The sequence below is a fragment of the Gaeumannomyces tritici genome (assembly GCF_000145635.1).
Source record: "Gaeumannomyces tritici R3-111a-1 unplaced genomic scaffold supercont2.2, whole genome shotgun sequence".
Taxonomy (NCBI): Eukaryota; Fungi; Ascomycota; class Sordariomycetes; order Magnaporthales; family Magnaporthaceae; genus Gaeumannomyces; species Gaeumannomyces tritici.
This window is the reverse complement of record NW_008804546.1, coordinates 5,098,296-5,112,079: the sequence shown is the minus strand read 5'-3', so window position 1 is coordinate 5,112,079 and position 13,784 is coordinate 5,098,296. Positions and strand designations below refer to the sequence as shown.

Below are 13,784 nucleotides of genomic sequence, written 5' to 3'. Positions count from 1 at the left end.
ACGTCGAACGGGTTATTTACAAAATCCATGTGCCCGTTACGGTAATTAACCCAATAAAATTCCTTTTCCGGGTATTTAGCTTTAAGCTTTGCGCTTGCGCCCGTTTCCCGCCGGCGCTTTACAATTTACGGTAGCAAAATATTTTTTTTATCCATTCGGCCCGGTTAGGAAGGTTTTTTTAGCCGCCGCGGTAAACGAGTACTTCGCTTTTGCGGCTTTAGCGGCTTGCTTCTATAGCAACAAAGCGCTAATGGCTGGTTTTGCCCGTATGGCTGTTTTCGTACCGGCAAGCCCGGTCGCTTTTTTCCGCATTAAGCTTGCAAATTTAAAGCGCCGGGCACGGGGTAAGTTTTAGCGTCGAAATTGTCCGTTTGGAAAAAAGGTTTGCCAAAGCCGTTAGCAATAGTAGCAATAAAACCGGCGTTTTAAAATTGCGCAAGCTTAATAAAGTAAAACCACGCTACAATTTCGGTAAAATTATTTTAAAAGCAAAAGTAACCGTACTCGGTAACCTTGCGGGAATAAAAGTAAAAAAGCGGCATTTTTTCGTTGGAACGGTTTGCAATAGCGGAAATTTAAATATAGGATTTAATTTTGTCCATGTTTGTATTGCGCGAACAATGTATTTGCTATTTTTTTTTTTAAACCTGGGTATTGCGAAAAAATTATAAATACAGCAAATTAATATTGCAACGCAAACACCTTTACGTGCGGCAACTCTGCGTAAATCCCATTTCCCGGATTATCCAAGCAAACTTCGTTTAAACATCGTTTATACCAACGCGTGCTTTTCCCCAAACCCAAAGAAGATTGCGCGGATGGCAAGTGTAGCACGGGCGCGGAATACTGCGGTTACAACGTATACCAGCTCGGAAATTGCACGATTCCGTTAACGCTTTCGGGCCCGCTTTCGTAGCTAAATGGAAACATTATAAACGGCATTTGTAGCGGCGCTAAAAATTACATTTGCAATATAATATTTAAAAATTGCTGCAACAAAAATAACGTATGCGGTTCGCTGCCGTCGAATTGTAAAACAAAATGGTAAGTTTTGGAGCATTTTTTTTTAATATTTCTTTTAATTTGCTTTTTCCGCAAACCGTTCCAATTATAAAGCGCATAAAATGCTAAGCTAATTTGCTATGCAACCAACCTTTGTATAAAAATTGTACTTTATCCTTTTTCACTTTTAAAGCAACCTTTATAGTTACGACCTAATTTACAGCCATAGCCGCAACCACCATTATTCCAAGCATTGCGGCAATCCCCGATGTATCCAGCCTGCCCGCGTGCGGCCAAACCTGCTTTGGCAATATATTTGCGCAGTACTCGGGCTTCGGCTGCGCCAGCCCCCAGGATTCGTACTGCTTTTGCAACAAAGCCAATTTTAGCAACGGCTTGCGCAATTGCTCCAACGGCGCCTGCGGGTCCGACGCCGCGGCGGCCAGCAGCGCCATCGCCTTTGGCAGCGCATACTGCGCCAACGCGTTTGCCACGCATACGGCCACGGGGCTGGCCGCCCTGCCGTCGTGCGGGCAAACGTGTTTCAACAACATGGTCGCGCAATATTCGGCGCTGAGGTGCGCCAGCTCCGTGCTGCCTTTGTAAGAGTGCAAACTTTGGGTTCGGGCTGCGTGACTGCGCCAACGGGGCGTGCGGCACGGCGGTGGCGCCGACGGTCATTGCGTATGGGAGCTCGTACTGCGCGTCTGTTACGGCGGCTCCGTGGTTAGGGTAATGGGGTGGTTGGTTAGTGCATCGGTTATTATATAATATGCAAAGTATCTATTCCGTCGTCCATTGAGGGCTAGTTGGTGAATGTATGTTTTGCGTCGGGCACGGTAATGGACCGAATTATTGGTAAATAACAAAAGATGGACACGAAAATCACCTGTTTCGATTCGCGCGTATCCTTGCGAGAATCGTGGCAGTCGAGGCAGGGATAGCTAAAGTGGTGTCGGGAGTCTGGATGACCTCCCATTCTAAATCCACACCCTGTACATCGGTGTACAGGTAATTTATACGTGTGCACGGTGTTGAACCGTGTTGGGGCTGTGCCCTAGGGATGCTGGGGTCCTGGCCTTGAGACGCGCCAATAGCGCTTGGGCCGGGACCCTCATGCTTCCCCTCCACCTTGTGCTCCGGCCCCTTGTCCACCATCCACGCCGACCCAGGATAGGGCTGAGGCTTGGCAACCGTTTTGGCAAGCAAGATGTTAGCCGCAGGCCCATAAGCCAGGGATGCACAGCTGTCAATTTTCCATTCGTTAGCCAAAGCACGCTTCGATTTGACTTTTGCAAAAGCTCCAGCTCACCGCTAACGTAGGCATGCCGCGCCATAACATAGCTTACCGTAACGAGGTTTACTGTAGCGCCCTTAAGCCCATTTCAAGCGCACCCCTCGGGACCGTAATAAATAAAATGTAGCAGCTGGACGGCCAATTTCGTAAGGGATAGGAAAAAAATAAAATAAAACATACAACACCGAGGATTCCCCAGTGGTTACCCACCTGAGTACTCGCGTCTCGAGGTCCCCCGTATCAGAAATCGGGCTGCTTGTATTGAACGGCAGCAGCCAGTAGAGATGGACGGCCCCCAAATAAGTCTAATATTACCGCCCGCGGCCCGCTCAGATGCAACCCTAGGTGAATTTGCGGTTGAATAGCGATAACACCGCGAATGGGGTCTCATTGGTCGCCTTCTCCTCAAGCCACCGAGGCTCTCTGGCCAAGTGGTGGACAAATGACAAAAGTGTGGAACGGGCCTTACCGGCCACTATTCCCGGCTCTTATCACCGCCTGATACAGCCCGCCCCCGAGATGAGGACCCGCATCCGCGCCCCGTCCCGACGCAGGGGGATCGACAGAGGGTGTGGTGTCCGGGGCACGGCTGCGTCAATATAACATGCTGGCGACTAGCGCCCATGGCGTTTGCTGCTTAGCTTGCTTTTAACATTGAGATCACAGTAGCTTTCAGCTCGCGGCTCGTGCTAGATTGGTCGGCTTTCCTTTTTTTGATCCGGGATCGTATTAGGAATTTGACAGACAGTAGCCCTAGACTCTGGTGTCGACGCCCTCTGAGAAGTCCTCTTTCCCACACACACATACACTCTCTCTTTATCTCTCCACCAGAAAATGAGTGACGCCAACGGGCCTCAAGCCCTCTACAGCTCCGGGCCGGAACCGGTCAAGCACGACAGCGACTACCCCCAGCTTCACATAGTGACACCACAGCAGGGCCAGGGATGGCAAGGACAGCCTCACACTCCGGAGACGAGCTACGGGGCGACCTCCCCGCCACCGCCACAGCACCAGCAGATGCCAGCGATGACGACGGCTTGGCAAAACGGGCACCAGCAGGAGCAGCAGCAACACGAAAAGCACACCGGCGACGGCGGCAGGAGCCCGCGCCACCCCGACCGGCTGCTCGCCTCCGCCGCCTGCCTCCTCCTGGGCATCATCATCGGGGGCGCAGTCGTCGGCGGCGCCCTGGGTTCCATGCTGGCCGGCCGGCCGGCGGCGGGGACGGCAGCCGCTCCCACCGCCGCCGCAGAATGCAAAACGTCACCGGCATCAAACCAGAGCACCGCCTCATCAGCGCCACCAGCCGCGGGCACGTCAGGAACAGTCACGATGCTCACAAACTACGAGGCCGCCAGCTGGCGCAACGTCAGCACGCTCGCATTTCCCTGCCCCCGGCAGGAAGGGCTGACGGTCACGGCGTTCGAGGGTTCCCGGTTCAGGATAGAGTGCGGGATCGACTCGGCCGGCTTGGGCACGGAGGCTCCCGGCACCACGATGGAGGACCTGCAGTCCGCCATAGCGTACAGCTTCGAGGACTGCGTTTTCGCGTGCGCCAGCCTCAACAGGGAGTCCCCCAGGGTTCAGAAGCAGCAAGGGCTATCGAACCCGTCCGTGGTCTGCCGCACCGTGGTGTGGCGCGCGAGGATGGACGAGGATATTTTCAAATCCGCGGGCGGGAACTGTTTTCTGAAGAACGCGACGCGTGCTGCTGGGGGGGAAGGGAGGGCTTGTCCGCAGTGTATGTCAGGTACTTTGCTTTGAGGCGAGCGAGGTGTGCGGTTGTGGACCACCACCACCACTCGTCACCCTCCCTCTACCGAAACTTCCAGGTGCCGGGTTAAAATTAATAAGTTAGGTAAGGCTGTAGTCAAGACCAATAAAGATCCCCGTGGTGGCTCATGACCACCAAGGCTGCGGCCGGACGCGCCGGGCAAACCCCGCCAACTAACTGCCCGCCGTCGTGGAGGGAGAAAGGCGCGTCTTACTGGCTCGCCGCCCCCTGCGGGTGCAGGTGCCGCAGCGGCTGCTGTCCTCGGTGGCGTCGGTGTTCCTTCCAGCTTGATCCATTAAGCATCTGCTCCCCACTGGTTTGACTAGGGGAGAGCGGACGGGATCCCGTATATTCCAGTGTATGGTCGTATGTGGCTGTCATAGGGAGCTCTGTTGCTTATAGGGTGGTTTTCGTCCTCTCTCTCGGTGTTAATACGGTGCTCGCCCACGCGGAGGACTTAAAAAGCGAGAGTGATGGCGACTCCGATGACGACACATGGACAACGTCTCCACTGCTGTGCCAAAGGTCTCCTGAGGTCTGGATCAGAACCAGGTTGGAGTTTTGAGCTTCGCTCGTCAAGCCTGGATCGAGGTCTGGCCCACGCCAACAAAAAGGCCATCCGCAGCTGCATCTTGGCGGGCATCTTGGCCACTGGTAGCGTTGATCGGGACAGGGGTCCTGTGGGTTGTATGCGATATGCATCGACCAGAGCACGGTCAGGTAGAGGAACCACCAGGTTGGCCAGATGGACCTCTGGTCCACCACTGCGCGCGGAACAGGTCCTGATCTGGCTGTGGAGTAGCTACCAACGAGCTGTTGGACGCGGCCACTTGCCCTCGATGTCCGCGCCCGCCGCCGCCCTACAAGAAAACAACACTTTCGAAACTTGGAGCTAATGGGACGCACTGTGCGCTTACCAGCCTGAAGGTCCTCAAGACGACGTGGACCCCTAAAAAGCTTACACATTGCCGAGCTTGTTGCCGGCAAGAAAACCGTCCTTCCATTCCCGCGGCCGGCGCAGGAAGCGTTTCCACCACGTGCCTAGTAAAATCCTTTCACCTCGTTCGCTGACCGCTGCGCACTTGCAGTTGGTGTCGTGTGCTTGCATGCCAGCCCAAGCCTTAAGAAGTGCTTCCCAGAGGCGCCCGACGCAGCGTGTCGGCGTCTTCACTCTGTAAACCCTTATATCCGTTCTGTTCCGCCTCTTCGCCCTTCCCTTTGCGCTGCTGCTCGCCCACCGCCGATGTGCGGATAAAAACGGGCGGATAACCAGGCTTGCGGCGCAGATTATTTTTGACTTGGTCGTCCGTTTTGTCCGTAAACTTTACAACGTCCAAGTTTGGTGGCGCTTCCGCCACCACCTGCGCGACGGCGTGCCACGCGTTCCCCAAAAAGCTTATCCTGTTCGTGTTTAAGAAGGCGGCCGTGATCACGAGCATGATGACGAAGTGGGCGGCAAAGACCCCGCAAAAGGTTAAAAAGCCGGTCCATTTGTTCGGGATGATGACGTTTTGGGAGAAGAGCATTGTCGAGGTGAGCTCAACGTAGGAATCGTCCAGGAGGTCGTAATAAGCCATCTGCATAAGCGTGGTGAAAAGCGCTTGCAGCGCTAACGCCGCGTTGTTGCCCGTGTTCGCCATTATGTTTTGGAAAAGGCTCGCGTGGCTCCGGTGCGGCACGTTTATCCCATCAAAGCCAAAAGGTTTGGCGGTGTTTAAAGAAATGCTGGTGCCAAATTGGGGTCTTACCCACGATGACCAAGTGTTATAAAATGTCCTAGGCTGGACCGCCTCCTCGGCTTTGGACCTTGCTGCCGACCAGTTCCTTTGTGGGTGCAAGCGCAGTAGGCCGCGGTCTTCAGGGGTGCGGCGTTGCAGCGTGGCGCCGAGAAAGTCGCGCGCCGCTTCGCTGCCGTACTCGCCCGTTCTTGTATTCCACCACCGCGGCGACGGCTCCTGCCCGTCGCGGGTGCTGTTGGCGGTAATTTGGTAATTTCTATCGTCTGGATGAAAGAAGCACAAGGTGATGTCGATGCCGATGTTTGAACCGTCGAAGCGGAGGCTTTGCCATATCCCCGAAGAGTTCGACTCGGCGAACCCAGTTTGGTTAAGGAACCACTCGCCGGGCGTGCTATCCGGGGTCGTTGTGCGTTGCTTCCAAAGGTTTAAAGGCGCCGTTAAATTAAAAAGAAAGTATCCATCTGATCCTCGGTTTGTATAATCCCATTCGGGGCGCATTACACTCTTTATAAACCCCACTTCATCGCCGACGGGACACATAAAGATCGGCATCGGGGTTACCGGCGGCTGGGGATAGTTAAAGTCGGGTTTAACTGCGTCAACTATAACGCAGGAAAAGGGTACTGCGTCTGCAGTACGGCGAGCATTAATATCGTCAAGGTGAAAAAAGCGCTGCACGCCTTCGTGTTGGTCGGTCCACGAGATATTTCCTTTAAGAACCATGTGGTTAATGGTTAGGCTGCCACTGATTCCCGTTAACCGCGGGCGAACGCAGGCAACACGCGCGTCAAACGCCGACGTAACGCCGGCGTAACTGCGCATCGCTGTGCGCTGGCTGGAGCTGCCCAATGGAAGAAAGGCGCGAATGGTGGTGCCTGTGTCGTAATAATCTTCCCCTTGGATCGCCGAGCCCGGATCTTCGGCGAAGCGGAAGTAAGCAGGGGCTCGGCTCGCCCAATAGCTTTTCTTTTCGGTCCCCCAAAACGGCGAGCCTTGATGCTGTAAAGCAACATTGATGTTGGATTTGTTGTAGTTGCCGAAGACTTTAGCCGGGCCAAAATCGGCAACGAGGATTGTCGAGCTGAGTTGGGTCGCCCCCGAAACAATAAGGAGGAGAAAAAGCAAAACCCCAAAAACCCTGTTCGCTAGTCCACGCTGCCTCCATATGGCAAACGCTACCCCTCCGAAAGGCCCAGAGGTTTCGGCCCGCGTAAGAGAAAGCAGCGCGAGGTCCTCGAGCGAGCACCCGCCGCGCTCGAGCACGAAAGACGCCAGCATTTGGGTTACGACCCCGACCTGCAGGGCCGCCACGAAGCGGATTAGCACCGTGGATACGGTGATAACCTGGAGGAGCCGTCCCGAGTCGAGCAGGCGCTTCCAGACGGTGGCCGAGGGGGAGGGCGAAGTTTCGACGATCGCGTCGTTGGCGCTTTTCCAAATAAAGGCGAGAAACCCGACGACAGCGAAAATGGCTAGCGTGCCACCGACGAGTATTAGCATTTTCAGGACCCCCAGGCTCCTCCTCAGCTCCGGCCGTGGCCGGCTAGGCACGGGCGCGGCGTCGTCACGGGGCAGGAACGGGTTGTCGACATGTCCTTGGCGTGGTGATGGGCCAGGCGGCAGGAGTGCGGAGTGGCTGTTGCCGACGTTGCTGTCGGGACCTTGTGTCATTTTGGCGGAAGCTGGAAGGGCGCGAAGTATTGAGGGTTGTGCATGATGGGATACGAAAGCAATAAGAGGGTCGGGGTAGACCGCATCAGCTCCTTTTAAACGGCGCAACAGCATGCTCCCCACAACATCGTATGCATACTTCCCGGAGCCCCAAACGAAGACAACACAATATGGTCGATGTCGACGCCTCGGCGGCTTCTGGAGAGGCCACTAAGAATCAATAAAGAGGCACAGGCACCACCGCCATCCGCCATCGCGGTTACGAAGGGCGGCTATCTGATAATCGTATTCGACGGAAAGGCCGAAATGATGGATGCCGCTTCGCCCTCACGCTGCCCCAATAAGCGCGGGGCGTTCCAGCTGGCTGCGGCGCCCTTGTTAGGCAGCCTGACCTTGACCGAGCAATGCTTGGTTGATTTGGCACGATATTATTGGACTTCCAAGCGCTGCTGTACAGCTGCCATTTTTCCTCTTGTGGTCGAAAAAAATAGGTCTTGCCGAGCCTCTGTGCTCCAATGCCATGCGTCGGGCGCGTTAAGAGTGAATGCCGGTAAGCGCCCGCCGCTGCTTGCCGCGTAGGGCAGGCATCGAATGACAGGGCCGAAACGCATCGGAAGCTATCATCGGGGGAATTGGCCTCCCGCCACACCAACTGGCTGCTTTCCCCTTAGTTACTGGTTGGCAGGTTCGATCGAATGGCGTTGGCGGCTGTGAGGGAGGGAGGATGGTTGCGCCGGAATGGAGGTGGCGGTTGCACGTTCCAATTGTGAAACCCATGGCCAAACGCTGCTCTCTTGGGCTACTAAAAATGGACAAGACGCATTGTCACAAGGTCCATCCTCAGCCAGTCATTCAAATCTTATGAGGCCGATGGTGATGATTTCCTTTTTCCCACTCGTTGAAAAGAGCGACCCAACGGCCGTTTTTCATGCGTGCAAGCTCTCCATGGCGGGCGGCGGGACCAAGGGTAGTGAGGCGGGTGGTGGGCGGTCCTGTTGGCGGCGGCCAGGATCCTGCAAACAGAATCCCGTTTTCTGCGTTTTTAAGGAGGATAAACGTTGGCGAAATGGTCGCGATGTGGTGGAGCATGTAAAGCGTATGGAGGGTGGGGCGGCCAGGACGGGCGGCTATTGGCCAGTGGTCAAGGTCCCGGAAGCCAAATGGCTCCGTGAGTTCTAATCCAACCCTCACCGGTTTGACTAGGGGAGAGCGAACGGGATCCCGTATATTCCAGTGGGTATGGTCGTATGTGTCTGCTTACAGTCACTGCCCGACTCATGATCCAACCGTGGGTGGGCACGCACCCCAGCGTAAGATGCTATAGAACGCCAGTTTTGGGACTCCTGGCATTCCACGGCGCATTCATCTTCTCATGGCAGCAACGTTTTCCCGATGGTCCCTTTAAGTGAGCAGACTATGCCCGCCCCATCACTAGTAAATACGGAAAAGGGTTTGCTCATTTGTGCGGATCTTAGCCGAACTCGGGCCGACGGTCGATTGTACTGGTGAACTGTAATATGGCATGCATAGCATAGCTTGAGCTGGACAGTATTGTGCTCAATAAGTGAGCGTCATGTGTGCGCCCAATTTGGCGGAAGAATGTCGGGGTCATGCATAGGCGAGTAAACCACCAGCGGAACTGCCTACATCATAGATCACGGCGCTACATTGGTTGCCGGCTAACTTGAATAGGTACATGTCAACCAGATAAACACGCTGCACTTCCGCGCGAATTTATCCAGGAGGAAGCTGGCTCGCGTCGACAACATCGTCCGCCTCCTTGATGAGAGCCTCGTCCTCGGCTCCATACAGGGGAGACCTAGGAAGAGCCATAAGTCCGGTCCTGGCCGACTCCAGAATTCCAAACGGCTCGATGAGTTTCAGGAAGGACTGAATCCTGGAAGGCTTGGCGGAGCTGCTCACATGTGTCAGCAGACGAGGTTAGGAGTCCAGTACACGACAAGTCGTAGACTTACATTTCAACTATGCAGCTGTTGGTGCTGATGTCCAGAACCTTGCCTCCGAACTGGTGCGTGAAGTAGGTGATGCTCTTGAGGTGCTCGTGTTTATGCCTGAGCGCCTCGCTCGTCGCCAGCTTGCGGGGATGAAAGTCCCGTGCCAGCTCCGCCAACGTCTGCTCCGACGCATCCTGCACCCCGGTGATGTCGGGCTCGGCGGCGGTGATCTCGCGGTGATGGGCGAGGAGCTCCTCGAAGTACTCAGGGCCCAGGATGTTGATCTTGGCGAGCAGAAGCTCGCGCTGGACAAGCGCCGCATTGGTGTAGTCCAGAACGGCCCACACTGGGACTAGATCCTCCAGCTGCCGCCTCGCCTGCTCGACCACGCCGTCCTGGCCGGTGAGGACAATGGTCATGCGCGACAGGTCCTCGACCTCGGTGCTGCAAACGACGAGGGAGTCGATGTTGAAGCCGCGCGCGGCCAGGATGCCCGACACGCGCGAGAGCACTCCGGGTTCGTTCTGGACGAGGCAGTTGAGGACGTGCCTTTTCGGGGGCACCATGGACGGGGTCGGGGTCTCGTAGAGGATGTTGGACACGGCTGCCTGAGCTGACCATGACGGCGTGGCGTCGCTCACGGGGAGCGGGGCTTGGCGGCGGCGCAGGGCCTTGTAGGCAATGGCCGAGGTGGAGCTGCTGTATCTCGCCGCCGGCCTCAGGGCGGCGGTCGAGGCCGCGCGCCATGACGGCGAGAGAAGCAGGCCCCGGGAAGCCATCTGCTCCGCTTCGGCCAGAGATTCCCGTCGTTGGACGAGGACAGGCAAAGAAAAGAGGAATTCTAGATGTCTAAATCGTTAGTCTTGCTGCAATTGGTGTCGCCCGAAGTTGCTCTCCAAGGAAAATTAAGGATCAGTTTCTAGTGATTTACCGGTGAAGCTGTGAGGGCTGTGTGATTTGGAGAGTCGCGAGGAAAGTGTCAAAGGCTCACAGCAGACCGAAGATCGGAGGGGTTCCTCTGCGGGCGGATTCCTGGGCAAGCATGCAGGAACGGACGAATCACAGGCCCAGAATATGTGGGCTAGCTGCAAGCCATGGTCTCCACTAGAATACTCGAGCGTTAGCCTTGCAATCTACCCGGTCGAGGCTTCTACAAAAACATCCATCTCGACACTTCTACCGTCCAGCTTCCCTCCGCCTGCGCATTCCCGCGCGATCGCGACGAACTTAACGGCCACGATGAACGACAGCGAACCTCGGAAGCGCTCTCGCTTCGACCAAATCGAGCCCGACCCGCCGAGACGGTCGAGATTCGATCGCCGATCACGCTCTCCCCCCGCCCGGGGGTCTGAGCCTGCTCGCGACAGGAGCCCTTTGCCGCGCGCCGGATCCGAGTCAAAGGCGGGCGACGAGTCCGCGCCTGTCCTTGACCCGGCCGCAGCTGCAGGTCGGTTCACCGTCGCGTCAACCACAAATTTGCCAACCTGCTGACACACCCTCTAGCTGCCGCTGCCGCCAAGATCCAGGCACAACTCGAGGCGCGCAAGTCCAGCCAGCACGACAATGTCCATCCGAGCAGGACCGCCGCCATTAAGACTCCAGCCTCCAACACAGGAGCTACCATCAATGGCGAGATATATATCGCGGACGGCGACTACATCAAGGACATCGAAGTCAACGACCTCCGCAACCGATATCTTCTGACAAAAGGCGCGACCCAAAAGATGGTAAGGAACCGGTGTCTGCTTCTGAGCTGATAAATACAGTGCACGACTGCCGGGGAGGCCGAGTCCTCCCCGTGCCTTCTTTTTCCTGGTTGGGAACGACTGCTTACGCGAACATGCCACAGCTCGCGCGAGGCACAACCCTCTCTGGCATCTGCTGACCTTGTCTGCTCGAATATAGATCCAAGATGAGACTGGTGCTGGTACGCTCTCTCTCTGAGCCCCGAAACCTGTGTGCCTGTTCTGCGGAATGCTGATCGAACACTGATTTGTGTCTTTCAAAGATGTTACCACCCGGGGCAGCTATTGGCCGGATAAAAGCATGGCAACACCTGCGGTAAGTCGGCCATCGCGCCGCCGCTGAAACGACTCCTTCACTGACACGCGGCCTCTAGAACCCTCCCCTATACTTGCATGTCACCAGCACAACCAAGGAAGGGCTCGAGGCGGCCGTTGCCAAAATTGAGGAGCTCATGAAACAGGAACTTCCTCAGCTTGTCGATGAGCGTAGGTTTCGCCGCCGTGAAGAGCCGGTCGTCGAGCGTGACGAGCTTGGGCGGGTAAGTCGTGTCTTTGTTCCTTACACCTTGACACTGAATACATGTTGGCGGGCCCGAGCTCTGACTTTCAATAGCGCAAATGGCCCGAAGAGAAAATCCCAATCGGCCTCGAGCCCATCCCTGGCTTCAACCTGCGCGCACAGGTAGTTGGACATGGTGGCTCGTACGTCAAACACATTCAGCACGAAACAGGATGTCGAGTCCAGATAAAGGGCCGCGGCTCTGGTTTCATCGAGTCAGCCACCGGCCACGAGAGCGAGGAAGAGATGTTCCTGCACGTCGCGTAAGTCCCATTTATAATATCAGCGCACCTGTTCTTCAGCTGGCGAGTATCTTGTGTTGATTGCTAAAACACTATCCCCTCAGTGGTCCTGACCCTAAGATGGTCGAGAAGGGCAAAGAGATGTGCGAGGACCTTCTTAGCGCCGTCAAGGAGCAATACGAAGAGCACAAGAGCAAGCCGCCGCGCTTTGGAGGCGATCGCTTTGGTGATCGTGACAGGGGTGGCGGTGATCGCTATGGCGGCGGCGATCGTTATGGCGGCGACCGTTACGGCGGAAGGGGCTTCCGTGGGGGTGACCGCCACGGCGGCGGCTTTGATGATAGGCACCGGGACGATGGCCCAGGCCGCAACGGCGGACATCAGGGATACGGAGGCCATGGCGGGCACGGTCCCCCAACAGGTCCCCGCGGCGCGCCGCCAGGAGCTCCCTCCGGTCCTGCTAACCCGGGCGGCTCTGGCCACCATGAGCCGCACAACCTACAGGGCCAAAATGCCCAGGGCCAGTACAACTCACCCGCAGCTTCCGCGGCAGGCGCCCCGGCCACGACCCAGGCCACTCCTGACTATGCCCAGTTCGCCCAGTACTATGGTGGTGTTGATCCGTACGCAGCCTACGGCGGTTATGCTGCGTAAGTTGCAGTCCCGTTCATGACCAAGACACCTGAAGATGAGGTCAAAGTCCTGCTCAACGCAGAGCACCGCGCTAACTGTATTCCAGATACGTACAAATGTACCAGCAGTACTATGGGGCTGCGGCTGCTCAGGCTGGACAGCCGGCCGCGGCCGCTGCCCCCGCACCGCCGTCCACTTCGCCTCCGCCGCCACCTCCTGCGGCTGCGGCTCCACCCCCGCCTCCTCCACCTGGGTCGGCTCCTCCGCCGCCGCCGCCGGGTCCACCCGGCGCAGGTGGTGGATATAGTGCGGTGAGTTTCGGGGTTGTTTTCCCCCTTTAGCAGCCATTCGCTGACTTTTCTTTTTCAGGTCCCTCCTCCGCCCGGCCTGTAGGCGCATCTGTGTTTGTGGGACTTCTATAATCCGGCCATATCTGTGTGCATGATGGAAGACAGTCCGCAGGAGACATCCCTCGGATGCTGTAATGGCTCAGTTTGCGGTGGATGGCATAATAAAATCGGGGTCCTTCTCGCGCCTCGAGCGACTGCGTTGTGTTGACATGAGAGGGTAGGTAGTTTTGATCTGGAGGCAGCGTTGACTTGGTCCATGAATCTTGACAGTCTAAGCTCTGATGGTCATATTGAGCACTAAAAGGTCATTGTCTTTTCTGCCCTCATGGCTGAATCGCCTCGTGACGGTTTGCGAAGGTTTAGTTTCTGTCAGATACCTATCGTAGTTAGCTTCACAAAGAACACTGAGATTACTGTCGGCCTGCCATGGGAATTGAACGAATCTGCCAAGCTATCCCAATCTTCCGCATTCTGTTAAGCAACCCTTTTCCCACAGTCCAATTCATTTCTCCATCCGAGCTCCCCGGTCTCTGCGAGCCTGTTCTATCTGATTTTCGAAGAAGCCATGGAAGGTACCTGACGGCCGCCAAGGCGGGGCTGACACCTGTGCTCTCCCCAGCTTGTGGGTCACAAGGAGGCAAGGTACACACGCGTCCCTTGGCCCCTAGGCCCCCACGTCATCCATGTGTGCCATGATCAGCATAGCGCATTTGGTTCTCTTGTTACCACTCACCAGTTGAGGCCAAGGGCTAGACCACCCACGCCACCTGTCTCGCAGCATTCAACACAACAGGCCTCAGCTTGGCACAGCACAGCA

At 56.3% G+C, this 13,784-nt stretch overlaps 5 protein-coding genes across 5 annotated transcripts; 3 read left to right on the top strand and 2 right to left on the bottom strand.

The window, feature by feature from the left end:
* Positions 1-250: 250 nt before the first annotated feature.
* On the top strand, positions 251-1,735 carry GGTG_04266 (hypothetical protein; the record flags this gene model as incomplete). Its single annotated transcript, XM_009222059.1, has 2 exons — positions 251-266; positions 1,226-1,735. The coding sequence occupies 2 exons, from the start codon at positions 251-253 to the stop codon at positions 1,606-1,608; spliced, it is 399 nt and encodes a 132-aa protein (XP_009220323.1). The 3' UTR covers positions 1,609-1,735.
* A 1,398-nt stretch (positions 1,736-3,133) lies between these two features.
* On the top strand, positions 3,134-4,063 carry GGTG_04265 (hypothetical protein; the record flags this gene model as incomplete). Its single annotated transcript, XM_009222058.1, is given in 2 exon segments — positions 3,134-4,040; positions 4,050-4,063. Coding segments are annotated over 2 exon segments (921 nt in total).
* A 564-nt stretch (positions 4,064-4,627) lies between these two features.
* On the bottom strand, positions 4,628-8,072 carry GGTG_04264 (hypothetical protein). Its single transcript, XM_009222057.1, has one exon. The coding sequence runs from the start codon at positions 7,595-7,597 to the stop codon at positions 5,195-5,197; it is 2,403 nt and encodes an 800-aa protein (XP_009220321.1). The 5' UTR covers positions 7,598-8,072; the 3' UTR covers positions 4,628-5,194.
* Positions 8,073-8,931: 859 nt separating this feature from the next.
* On the bottom strand, positions 8,932-10,422 carry GGTG_04263 (acetolactate synthase small subunit). Its single transcript, XM_009222056.1, has 3 exons — positions 10,370-10,422; positions 9,460-10,279; positions 8,932-9,398 (listed from the first exon to the last, which is right to left on the bottom strand). The coding sequence occupies exons 2-3, from the start codon at positions 10,215-10,217 to the stop codon at positions 9,218-9,220; spliced, it is 939 nt and encodes a 312-aa protein (XP_009220320.1). The 5' UTR covers positions 10,218-10,279; positions 10,370-10,422; the 3' UTR covers positions 8,932-9,217.
* A 168-nt stretch (positions 10,423-10,590) lies between these two features.
* Positions 10,591-13,398, top strand: GGTG_04262 (hypothetical protein). Its single transcript, XM_009222055.1, has 9 exons — positions 10,591-10,885; positions 10,942-11,165; positions 11,344-11,365; positions 11,447-11,499; positions 11,558-11,722; positions 11,797-12,005; positions 12,089-12,634; positions 12,724-12,928; positions 12,987-13,398. Exons 1-9 carry the CDS (start codon positions 10,678-10,680, stop codon positions 13,008-13,010), a joined length of 1,656 nt encoding a protein of 551 aa, XP_009220319.1. The 5' UTR covers positions 10,591-10,677; the 3' UTR covers positions 13,011-13,398.
* The last annotated feature ends 386 nt before the right edge of the window (positions 13,399-13,784 follow it).

Bases quoted from the DNA above. Each gene is read 5' to 3' on its own strand.
- GGTG_04264 (XM_009222057.1), bottom strand. From the start codon at position 7,597: ATGCTGTTGCGCCGTTTAAAAGGAGCTGATGCGGTCTACCCCGACCCT.
- GGTG_04263 (XM_009222056.1), bottom strand. From the start codon at position 10,217: ATGGCTTCCCGGGGCCTGCTTCTCTCGCCGTCATGGCGCGCGGCCTCG. The intron at 9,399-9,459 runs GTAAGTCTACGA...ACATGTGAGCAG, and splicing joins AACAGCTGCATAGTTGAAAT to CTCCGCCAAGCCTTCCAGGA.
- GGTG_04262 (XM_009222055.1), top strand. From the start codon at position 10,678: ATGAACGACAGCGAACCTCGGAAGCGCTCTCGCTTCGACCAAATCGAG. The intron at 11,500-11,557 runs GTAAGTCGGCCA...CGCGGCCTCTAG, and splicing joins AAAGCATGGCAACACCTGCG to AACCCTCCCCTATACTTGCA. The intron at 11,723-11,796 runs GTAAGTCGTGTC...GACTTTCAATAG, and splicing joins AGCGTGACGAGCTTGGGCGG to CGCAAATGGCCCGAAGAGAA.